We start from the raw sequence: 13097 nt of genomic DNA on the forward strand, positions 1-13097 counted from the left end.
GATTTATTCATAATTCTAAATAAGGTCCCGGACTATTAAACAAACCTATTTTCTTAAGGACATTCTTTCACAATTGGCAGGTATTATCTGCACTAGAATCACATCTATCAAGGTATAGCAAACAATCCTGCAATGTGCAAAGAGAGCGTAGGTGTAGGAAAGGCATTACCCAGCAGGGCCATAGCAGGGCACATCTATGCCATGGACCAGGCCCTGGCGCCCTTTGCCCCAAGCACATGTGATGTCATGATGTCACAGAAGAGGGGGCTGAGAGCAGGAAGCTGGGTGTATTATAAGATGCACTGAGTGCCCCTCCAGGTAGTATGCTCTTCCAGGCACCGCCTAAAGGGCAGAAACGGGTGCCATTCCTCATATGGCCCCTGGCATTACCTGGCTCCTGGTTTCAGAGCTAAACATAAGCTCTGAAGACAGAATTTAGCTTTTAATAGAATAAAAGGTATGTTGTTCTTTTAGAACATTTAAAAAAAAAAAAAAACTGAAATATAAAGATTGTCAATAACATTGACATAATGTTCTGTCCTCAAATAATCTAAACTAAATGTAATAAGTAAGAATTTTTTAGTATTGATGGAACTGCAGGCAGGAGACTCGTGTATACAATGAGGCCTATGAGGCATGAATTTTAAGTAGAACGCACAGCACTTGGGCAGCAGAAGCGACACTCTAGATACATGGTTGAAAAAAAATCCCACAGCTTTTGGAGATGCAGTAAAAGCACCAAAAAAAAGTAACGCACACATTTTCCATAAGTGTTTTAGAAAACAGCACAGCTTTTTCCTTTGTACGTGTCACTGACAGCCTTCCAGCACAGCATAACAGGAGACAGCACACTCCAAACAAGGACAGGTTCTAAAGAGCAAATCAGTCAATCTCTTTCAAAAACACTAAATGAAAAACCCCATGCAATTTAAGTTGCTATACATAAAATTCTAAATCCTGCTAAACAATCTAAAAAGTGCCTAGTTTAGCTGAAACCTGAACACTCCAGAATGTTGGGGTTCCCAGTCAAACCTAGTCCCTGTTCGGATCACTTTTGTGGTTCGGAGTAGAACCGAGTTTACCCGTAAGTTTGGAGCTCGGATTTACGGATCTTGGGTTTTGGATTGCATGTAAACAGGTCAAATTACAGGATTTCAGCTGTTTTTATAAATTTTAAACAAATTCAAATCCACAACTGAACCAAAAAACTTGAGGGTAGTTTGCCAAAACCAAAACACGGGAGACCATGCACATCTCTACTGTAAACAACAGTCAATCAAAACTACTCTCAACTTAGAGCCTACAGAAGCATTATTTATTTTGTCATATTTTCTTATATTTACTAAAGGTCGATTTTAATCAATTTCCAATCAATCTAAATTGATCAACATCGATGTTGTGTTTCTGGGGCAAAATCACACATTTACTAACAGACAATTTTTAATTTGGCTTTTTTAAATGTTAGTAAATGTGTGATTAAGCCCCAGAAACAAAACATCGATGTTGATCAATTTAGACCGATTTAAAATTGATTACATTTAAAATTGAGTACTAGTCAGGGGCATAACCAGAGGTATGGGGCACCATAGCAAAATTTCCTCTGGGCCCCTATAGGGGTATCTGTGCACCATGCAGTACCCCTGTAGTAGTGCCCCTTATGCAATGCCCCCCTGTATTAAAGCCCTTTCTGCAATGCCCCATGAAGTTGTGCCCATTATGCAGTACCCCTGTATTAAAGCCCCATATGCAATGACCCCTGTATTACAGCCCCTTATGCAATGCCACTGTAGTTGTGCCCATTATACAATGCTCCCTGTATAAGAGCCCCTTATTCAATGCCCCCTATTAGAGCCCATTATGCAATGCCACTGTAGTTGTGCCCATTATGCAATATTCCCTGTATAAGAGCCCCTTATGCAATGCCCCCTGTATTAGAGACCATAATGCAATGCCACTGTAGTTGTGCCCATTATGCAATGTTCCCTGTATAAGAGCCCCTTATGCAATTCCCCCTGTACTAGAGCCCCTTATGCAGTGCCCCCAGTAATTCCACTAGTAGTGCCCTTTATACTGTGCCCCCTGTAATGCCCCTAGTAGTGCCCTTATGCTGTGCACTCTCCCAGTGTAGATCGGGCCCCATTCCCCTGTGCAGTATTTACATCTCTTCACGCTGGCCGCTGGGCAACGCTCCAGTCTACATTGTCAGCGCTCCCACGACGATGTAGCGGGTGACTAGATCTAACTAGATCCAGCAGGTGAAGGCTCCTCTCATCGCGGGTGATGTCATGACGTCACCCACGCACTGCGTCACTGCTGGCCTCTGAAGCGATCAGAGGTTTCTTTACTCTCTGATCGCTTCAGAGACCAGCGTTCCCCATTGCAGCAGCAAGTTGACGTCTTGTCCGGTCGTGCTACAGAGGGTGCAGGGGGATGCTTGCTGGGCTGGCGGGCCCCTTAAGCCGCCGGTCCCCATAGCACGTGCACACCTTGCACCCTCTATAGTTATGCCAGTGTCTCTAGTAAATATACACCTTGTACTCTTATTTTCCCAGTCTCTATACCTTCCAAGTTCCCCTAAACCTACAGTACTGTATATGGGTTTTCAAACTGCATATTTACACTGGAGTGTTGGCATGTCTTGACAATAATTAAGTGAAAAATTAGTACAGAGAGCAAAAGAACTGCTCATTAACCCATTACCATACTGTCATAGGGCATGGATTGATGTGACACAATGGTGTCTTTAAATGTATTTTTTGCCACTCAGGATAAATGGTTGGGTTTGGTCATAGGAAATCTTATATGATAGGCAGACCCTCACATTTAAGCTCTGGAAAAGGCAAAATGAAGCCCTATTTTGCTCTCTAAGGGTGGTATCCAATTAGTTCCGATATTTTTTCGGGGGCAAAAAAATTGGGATTTTTCACCGATATTCCACGTTTTTCAACAACTATTTTTCACCCTATCCTATTTGTTTCGGACGAACAAATAGGATAATTCGTCCGAAAACACATAGGATCCGTGATAAATTCACGGACCTATGTGTTTTCACCATTGCGCTGGCAAAAAAATTTTACTTTTCGGGGGAAAATTTTTCGCCACACTTCAGGTCCCGAAAATAAATCCCTGATAAGTGCCAGCGTCGGGCGGACTTCGGGGCTAATTGGATAGCCTCGGGGGATCCATTATTGCCCGAATAGTGTACGGGGCTTTTTGGATACCGCTATAAATAGGAGAAGTGATGGTGCATACCTCATACAAGTGAGGTGTGCTGCAGAGCTTTATTCCTGTGCTAATTACTATGAGATAATATACAAAATACATTTAAAAAAATAGTATACAGTACTCACAGCTCTACTTTTCCCTCTATTTTATCAGATCAGTATTAATAAGCTATAATGCATGTATAAAAGCTCATCTCGCAAACAAAAATCATTTACTAAATAAAGAACAATATACTAAATCATTCATAAATATTTTTACCAGATGGTGGTGTGCTAAATTAGAGGGAAAAGTAGTGCTGTCAGGTTAATATTTAATTTACCCTTTCAACATTAAACACAAACGACGCTACACTTGGTGCAATTTTGGGTTCACAGGAGTGTTTTTTTTTAACTGTATCATTAATATATTATATAATATGAATCAAATATGATTTGCCACAAGTAAACCAATATCCTCCAAATCTGAATAACAATGGAAACTGATACAGCCTCAATGTCCTCTTACTGTTCTGAGTTACATTATACCTAAAAGAGGTTCAAAGAAGCAAATGTCTTGCAAAAAAGGAAAATATTACAAATAATGGGATGAGGTAAGATGACCATTGACCTTTCATGCATTAGAAAGGGACAAACATGGAACATTAAGGGCTTTATTTAGGTTGAATCGCTCAGCTGCCTTCACACGCACCCGGTAGCTGTGAAAATATGCTAATAAATGCAATCGCATGGCAACCGCAGCACTATACCAAGACGCCCATCACTGTATAAAGCCGTCCACTTCCCATGACACGCATCCGCAAGTCAGCTAAAACACTGGTAACATCGAGGTTCATCGGAACCATTCGCATAGTTGTAGTTGACCTGACCCTGCTCATAAGGTGCTAAACTTCCTGTCGCCATCTAGACCTCTGCCTGCATCTGCAATCGCAAGGGCTTAATCATGCACGCCCCTGTAACGGCGTTCAAACACACAGGCACGTCTGCGTTCCGCTGACCACCCCCCCTCTCCATCCCCAAACGGTCACTACATGTCAATCACTCTGTGAAGGCCCTGCATGCTCACTGCAATCGATTCCCGATCACAGCGGCCAGTTCGCGCACTGTGGCGCATGCACAGTATGCAAACATCGTCCGGCTGCGTGCGAACGCAGCCATACGATCCAACCTCAATAAGGCTCTAAGTGCAACTGCACATATAAAGTAGAGATGAGATTTTGCTAAAAAAAAAAGCAAACACACGTGAGCTTTGGAGTTCTGAGTCCCGGCTCGGGTCACATTGGGGGCTTAGAGTAGGACCGAGTCCCGACTCACGTCTGCCAGCAAGTTGGATCTCTGAACTAAAAAAGGATCTTGTCTGTTTTTGATTGCATGCAAATCCCTCCCTCGTGATTTCAGGTGCCAAAATTGGTCAAAAGTTACTGAAAATAAATGTTACTGATGTTAATAATAATATAGAAATAAACAAAGTCCAAGCTACCTGATTTTAGCTGTTTTTGGGCCTGATTCAGAGCCGCTCATAAGTGGCCGCTCGTTCGCTTCGAGCGATGTTTGCCCAACTGCGCATGTGTACGGATCGTTATACGCATGCGCGAACCAGTCAGTGCGGTCGAAATTCATGTGCTCGCAAAATAGCGAATGCCTGATAATTCGAGTGACAGAATGAGGCGTATGTGGGTGGTAACAGGGGAAGGTGCTTGAAAACGGGGAGTGGAGATCCGAACGCAGGCGTGCTTAAAGGTCAAAACGGGCGTTTTATGGGTGTGCATAATTAAAACAGCAGCGTCATTGACCACGTCACTGGGTTATTTTATAGCCAGAACTGCTCGCAAGATTGTGGTAGCAAAAACCAACCACAAGAATAGCGAGCAGTTCATACGCTGGTCGATGTACTCTATTAATCAAATAAATAGCGGACATGACGTAGGATGCGAGCGGCCAGGGGGCGTATTTATCCAAAAAACTACCGCAAGTTTTGTTCGCTCGTTCAGACCTAGAGGCGTGAACAGACCGCAAAAAGCGAATGGTTCATTTGAATAGCCACCCCTATTTTCTGGACGAGCGAGCGCTAATTGCGTCCGGCTCTGAATCAGGCCCTTTATCCATTTAAAAAAAAAATAAAAATCCAAAGTCAAAACCAAACCAAACACTTGAGGGTGGTTCTGCCAAAACCAAACATCACGAAGATTTAGAACCAAAACCAAAATACGAGGGTCTACACACATCTCTAATATAAAGAAACACTGTATAATGCTATACTTATTTAATAATGTTTATGTTCTAGTTAGTTCATTTTGCCTATCATTACTTTCCATCACATGCACCTGTGTGAGCATTTATATTGGATGAATTGAGACTCATCCATACTTTGGATGACATGGAGATAATCTGCTAGCGGAGCCCATCTCCTCCTGCTTGCTGACAAAACAGGCCAATTGCTCAATTAAATAGCGGCTCATCAAACATGGACACAAAACCAGCTAAAAACCATCAAATCCCACTGCATGGGATTTGTTGGCTTGTGGCTTAATGCAATGGGTCCTGCCACTGAGCACACACCAGGAGTGAGGTCCATGGTGTTCTTATCATTGCATCCCTGAAGGGAGTCCAGAGTACGGGACATCTGGCTGCCAAAGTCTTCCCCACCATTCATGCATTCCCGCTGGAGGTGGTGTCGTAGCTCAGTGACATCATACTCGTAACCGTCAAGGATTGGGGTTTCGCGGATGCCGAGGGTTCCTCCTGGGTGGGTGGATTGTCCGCGAGCATTGCGGAGACTCTCTCGCCCATGGCTGCCTCCAATGAGCACGGATGGGATGTAGTGGATCTCATTGGCTGCTTCCGCACTTGCGCTTTTCTGTGGCTGCGGCGCACGCCTCCTTTTGCACCAACGGCGTCTCGTATACAAGATGAGGAGCAGGCACAGGATGCACAGCAGGAGGGCAATCATTCCACCCTAATATATTGGGAGAAAGAAAGAATATGGAAAAATATTGAATTAAGAATGGAACAAATCCACTGCAAACTGGCAAGTTAGGGACAATGAAGACGGGCACAATAACTGCATTTCTAAAATCATGTTTTGCATATTACAGCCATATAAAAATCTTTTGATATCCGGGTAGAATGAACATGAATAATAGAAGATAAAGAAAAGTCTGCTTGAACAAGATTTATTATCATATCACTTTATTTCTGTATTACATGTTAAATTAGTTCTCAGGAATAGCCAAACAATTCTCTGCCGGCTGTTTACATTAAATTAACAATGGAGCCATTTTATGTAAGTTCTGCAAAGGGGAAGCGCGGGCTATATTATTCCGGCACATTTCATATTCTGTTACCGTACATCATATTTCTTTCTTTATTTTTCTATTCCAAAATGAAAAACGCAAGTTTGGGCATTCACACCTAAAAATCAATTTTGGAAAAAAAAAAAATATATATATGTCTTTGCCGAATGCAGCTAGCAAGACAAAAGCGGCTGCTTACGCCAAAACAAGATATTAGCTCCTGTTTATATACCCAGCAGAATAAAATATCCAATCTTGTTAACTTCTCCACATGAATGCTGCTGCAAATAATTTGACACTGTTAGAAATGGAAGGTTTTAGGTGTACAATATGGCAGTAGTATAGTAAACGCTAACCGCACACAGCCCATGTCAGCCTGGCTTGTTTTTGGTCCCTTGAAATAGATGGTGCTATAAACTGTACTGATTAGCAATCTCTATCAGATTGAAGATTTGTTATTAAAAAGCGTTTCACATCTGACCCCTGCAGCTAGCAGTAGCCGGATTCTGAAGAGGAAAGAGATCTGATAGGGCTTGGCATGGTTTATGTTTAGCCTGGGCAGTTTTTAGTACATTACACTGCAAATCCAAAGCAATTTGGGTATTTTAATTAAACATAAGATAGCGTTAAATCGCACAGAAACAAAAAGAGATGGAAAGTAAATAAACTGATTTCCATGAGCTGGGGGGGGAACTGTCCACAGAGGTTGGTGCTGAAATTGCTCTCTGTATGATAAGTGGATATTTAAAAACTATTTACTCCAATATAATGTTTCTGTAATTATATTCTTCGTACAAATAGGTTTCTATGCTGTCAGCAGTAATGGTTGGATGGTCTGAGAAGAAATGGGAAGCTTTCATTTCAAAAGAAAATTATGGTTAAAATAGAGCTTGTTCCAATATAATAATATAGTAGAGAGAGAGAGAGAGAGAGAGAGAGAGAGAGACAGTCATATGCAAGAATAGAGGTTAGGATAATATGCACTTGGAGCTGGGGAGTGACAATAGGAGGAAGGGAACAAGGAAAATGGAATTGGAGGACTCACTGTGATGAGAAATGTGGCATTGATGGAGTTAATGAAAAGTGACAGTGACTGGTGTTCAATTGCTGGTGTGCCCTTGGCGCTGCGCAGCAAAGACTCTGCTCTGTCTTTATTCACACAAGTGGAATGAGTGTACGGAAAATTGATCCATTTGCTGCACATTATAATTTTGTGTCCTTTACAGCTCTCAGGAAAAGGTAGAATATCCTACATTGCCCAGTATCAAGAGCACTCAACCTAACTTGCCTCCATTCCTCTGAGTCTACCTCTCCCTGCAATGCTGCCTCGCCCTCTTGTATATATTCTTAAAACTTTTGCAGAGTAGACCCAGAAGTAAGAAACGCCAGAGCTCCTTTCCCTGGGAACTTTAAATAGGCATTCTGATGGCTAATGACAACTGAGATAAGAGGGCAAAATGAAGCCATGCTGTGTGACTGGTGGTTTGCTAGGACCCAGTACATCAATAGCTTAACTGTTCCTGCATCACTGTCTGTTACTGATCTAACATGAACAACGATGGCTGCACAGGAGGAGGTCAATGGGTATAGCATTGCTCTTGGTGTCCCTGGACTGTTCACATCACAGAGGGAAGATTGTAATGGAGTTGTCATAATGTTGTAGCTTTTAACATAACATGTGCGCAATGCAAAGAAACAGTTATATAGTGCAGTATGTGAGAAAAGCATTGGTTCCCTGTGGTCTGCCCTGAGGCAGTAATCAGTGATAGTGCACTGGTTGTAGACAGTGGAATACAGTATGACAGGCAGCTATGTACAGTAGGAATGATCAATGTGACTGGGAACTTTGGGTTAGTGCTGGTAGTGGCGTGGACTGGCCCTGCTTGTAAGAGATGACAGAGGACAGTTACTGACCTCACAATAAAATGGGAAAGCAGTGTATTTAGTTTTGTGTAAATGCATAATAGTGTATTTCTGCAGACCACAATGCATCTAGATATCATATCATATCATATGCACTTACTAGCAGGTGAATATACATTAATGTGCTGGTCTACATGGATTGTCAACACACCCTTACTGAGCTATGCCCATGGGGGAGAGCAGAGGTATAACACATTCTAAAGAGGAGAGGTGGGGACTTTGGCCATAGCAACCAGATTCTAGGTTATATACTTACTGAAGTGCAGGTTTTTAGAGTGGAGATGTTGCCCATAACAACCAATCAGATTCTACTTAGCATTTATCTAAAAGCGTATTTCTAGAATATACGGCGCATATATGCAATGTAAATTAACCAAAAAAAAAAAGAGAAAGAAAAACCAACATATATAAATGTATCAATTAGTAATAAAGAAATATATACTGTGTGAGCGACCTATACAAATATATAACAAACAAGTTTAATAAACATATTAAGCAATCCAAATATTATAACAAGCACAAACATATGGTTATAATATAGTAGTAAGAAGAAATTATGTAAAAAGCATTGTGAATAGTCAATGGAGGCCCCAAATATAATCACCGGGTGCCTGCTCAGTCCTATAGGGTGCAGTAGTAAAGATCCAGCAGGGTTGGAATAGCCTGCAGCTGGTGCAGTCCTTTGGCTGTAAGATGCTCCTAAATGGTAAGGTTCCAGTGAGGCTTTAGCTTGTGATTATCTGGTTTTAGATGGAACAAAGTCTCAGTCCCAAGATGGTAGGCAATAGGGGTTCCAGTAGGGTGCAAATCTCAGTTAATCGGCCGATTACCAGAGATTTGTACCTTACTGGACCCTCTATTGGGACTTACTGGACCCCCTATTGGGACTGAGACTTTGTTCCATCTAAAACCACATAATGCCCAAAACAACCGCGGGATGATCCGGGGAGCTGTAAGGGCAGCGGTGTGACCGTCTGAAGCGCCCTAAGTACACTCCAGGAAGCACTGCTGCATAGATTCTGCCTGCTGGGTGCCATTCTAGATGACCATACATCTCTGAATCAGGCCCAAAGTTCTATTAAAAGCAATTTTGCAACTAAAAGTCTGTAGAGGTTAGTGCATAGTATGTTTACAGTGGCTCTGTCTGGTTATTTGTGTATAAGAGGTATGTAAGAGTGATAAAAAAAGGTGCTGCAACCGGAATGAAATGTAATTTTCCAGTACAGTTTAAAGTATAAAAGCAAATGTCTCATTGGTTGCTATGGGATACGACATCAACAGTTCCCTGTGCACAAGTTTTCATAAATATCCCCTAAAACAGGGGTAGGCAACATGGGTCAATCCAGCTGTTAAGCAAATATACATCCCAGCATGCCCTGCCACAGTTTGCTGTTAGGACAGGCTGTGCTGGGGAGTAGGGTGAAGAAGGGGAGGTTGAATAATATGGGGGGCTTCATTAAATCATTTATGCTACTGATACCATGTCTTAAGAATGCGTTTTATACTATGCAGAATATTTTCTATTGGCAATGTAACTGATGCAAATCAGCAGTATAACAAGTTCTATAATAGATTGGCTCTACTGAGCAATACTATACAGTCTTGTCATTGGGTCATTTGAATGCATCAAACCTGCTAAAGAGTAGATAAGTGGACAAGTTGCCCTTAGCAACCAATCAGCTCCTAGTTATCATTTATCAAGTACATTCTATAAAATGATAAGTAGAATCTGTTGCTTCCTGAACTAGACCAACCCCTCCCCTCTGCTAGCATCTCCGTGCAGTGGCCTAAGAGACGGGGTGTTCTGTGTACTAGGACCCAACCAATTCCCAATGGGGTGTGCCCCTGGGCAGCAGTAAGACTGAACCTGGTTTCAAGTGCCAAAATAGCTTAAAAACAATGAGAATAGAATGGATGGCCAGCACTTTTCCAGAATTTACCTAGACACCAAGAAAAATGAGAACCCCAGCTGGCAACTGCAACAAGTTGGTAAAGCTGCAAGAGCAGGAATGATATAACTTGCATTGACCTTGTTTATTATATGTACAATTTATTGTTGTATGGTTGTATGGCTAGTGTGCCCAAGATGGCTGCCTCATCTCATTTGTATCATGTTTCTGAGTTACTGATTTCTGTGATTTTCTTGTATTTCACATGCTGCTTTCTCAATATTTCCTCATTATGAGGGGAATTCAATTAGAGGCGAAAAGCCGTATTCACCAATTTTTTTGCAAAAATTTAGCCTAAAAAAAATTAGCCAAATTCAATTCCAGGACAATTTCGCCTATGCGGAAACAATTCTCCAAAAAAGATTCTCCAATCAATAGCTTGTGAAAAGAAATGCAAAATCTTTATTTTGGGGTGCAAACATGGGGAAACAACTCAGACCCCTTGGGACAGCCCCCCAAAGGACAAATCTGCAAAAAAAACAGAAACAAAAACCTAAGAACACGCCAAAAAAGACATGTCATTTTTGGGGTGAAAATTTTAAAAGTGGGGGGATAAATATTAAAAGTAGCGAAATAGACTTCTTGGGGGTCCCCAAGTATGGGTCAGGTGTTTTTGGGATTGTAGGTGCATGCAGCAGGTGGATTTTTCAAGTTTTTTAAAAGTTCACTTTAGAGACATAAAAATATGTTAGTAAACATCTATATTGATTCCCTATGTCAGTGCATCTTTTTCTGGGGTACAGTCTGATTTCCCCAATTCTTTCAGTACTTTTCGCCTGTTCTGCATTCGACTATTTCCGTTTTCGCCTGTTTTTCAATTGAATTAGGCGAAAAGCGGGGACGAGCACGGAATAAATTCGCCTCCGAAACAGCCGAATGAAGCGAAAAGTCGGACAGGCGAAAACTTTGCCTCTAATTGAATATGGCCCTATAAGTCACAACTCCATTTACTGCTTATCCCGCCCATTGTAACCTCTGTAGTGCTCCCAAAATGGCTGCCCTGCCTGGTAATTTTGTGGGTAGGGTGAACAACACTGATGATTCTTTTGGGTATCTTGCTGCACCCTTATTTGATCACGTAGTTTAATGTCATTATCAACATCAGTGCAAACTTACACCAGCCTATACTTGGAGAACATGACATGCCTGGAATCAGGGATATAAACAATTTAGTAAACTATCCAATACCCCCAGTTGTGCCGACATGCTCTCTTGTACTTGAAAATACCACATTACAGCCCAGTTATGCCCCTTCTGTATTAATTGGAGATGCAATTGAAATGCATTATGAGAGGAGGTTGTGGCACTAGTCCATATGAGTGGGCTGCTCTTCCTGCTTCTCCCTTTTTGATTTCTGGTATCTTCCCTCCCGCCCTCCCCATTGTTTTCATCACTGGTTGTTTTACTGCATTTGGGGATGTATAGAAGAATTTTGGTGCAATTGAATGTTACTTGTTTATACGGTTTTTGGGTGCACCCTCCCTCAGTTTGGTTATGCTGACAGCCCTGGACGGGCACGGGACACTGTCGTTACAGAAAGGCATACCATTAGGGGCTTCTAAGGGAAGGCGGTTCACCAAGGAATGTTTACGTGTTTGGAAGTTATTTATAGCCGTTTCTCATTGGTTGCCACCAAACTTTCTTCTCCCCAATGCCCTTACTGATTCATTTTTTTTGGCAAAATAAAATGTTACCTATGTTTTCACCAAACCTCTGTGTCCATCTCTTTATTGGATGTTAAATTGATATTGGTTAGATTTACATGTGTCGATTCACTGTAATAGTTAAGGTGTTATGCCAGGGTTTTGGTACTGTAACATGGTTTGTGTCACTAAGCAGCCAAACCTGGCGGCCAATTATCAGGTCCAGCAGCGCTGGGGTCTCTGTCGGCGCGGGCAGGGATACCCCTGGCTCCTTCCTTCATGAGGGCTGCAGTACAGGTGGCTGCGGCTCCCCTAGAGGTGTATGTGCCGACCTGCAAAAGAAAGTTACAGGCGCGCCAAACGTGTCTTCACGTTTGGCGAGAAAATTGAACTCCTCCCTATAAGAGAGAGTCTCTGGCACTAGACAGGTGCCAGAGTATAGGCTTTCAACCATACTCCAGCATTCCCAGTGACTACTACTGCTCGTTCCTGACCCCCGGCTTCGCTGTGACCTAATTCCGTCTCCTCCCTGGTACTGCAATTGTATTCCAGTTTGACCATGGCTATCCTCTGTGACCTGTTTTCGTCTGCTCCCTGGTAACGTCTTGTCCATTTGGTTCTTACCCGGCTCGATGATTACATGGTATGCCTACATCGCATTCCACTCTATCCAGAGTGCACCAGCACCTGTACAAGGGAACCAAATCTGAGGGCCGCGACCCAAAGCTAAATTAAAGCCCACATGGGCCTGGAGCTGAAATTTATGAAGGGTCTACTGTGCGCTACTGCAGGGGGTGTGACAAGCACTTTTTTTTTTGAGGGATCAGCTTGTGGTCCAACCAGTTGATCACTGCGGCCCAGCTCCTGGCTCTGCTCTGCCTGTTAGAGCAGAGCAGGAGTCGGGGAACTGGGGGACCCCCTGGATAACGCCATCTCCAGGTGGCGTTATTATCACAGGGCTTCCCCCGGTATTTTTTCACATTTTATTTTTAGTAACACTGGCCTGATCACATTTCCCAATACAATAATGGGAAATGCGATCTGCTTATTAAAAATATGTGATAATTA

General features: G+C 42.5%; 1 protein-coding gene across 2 annotated transcripts in view; it reads right to left on the reverse strand.

The window, feature by feature from the left end:
* ASTN1 (astrotactin 1) overlaps positions 1–13097 on the reverse strand; it is a 408165-nt gene that overhangs the window by 146039 nt on the left and 249029 nt on the right. For both annotated transcript variants that reach the window (XM_088461906.1, XM_088461905.1), the window contains exon 3: positions 5781–6177. In XM_088461906.1, coding sequence (XP_088318032.1) covers positions 5781–6177 — 397 coding nt within the window. The remainder of the gene's footprint in view (positions 1–5780; positions 6178–13097) is intronic.

Source organism: Taudactylus pleione, unplaced genomic scaffold (genome assembly GCF_031769625.1).
Source record: "Taudactylus pleione unplaced genomic scaffold, aTauple2 ptg001123l, whole genome shotgun sequence".
NCBI classification, from domain to species: Eukaryota; Metazoa; Chordata; class Amphibia; order Anura; family Myobatrachidae; genus Taudactylus; species Taudactylus pleione.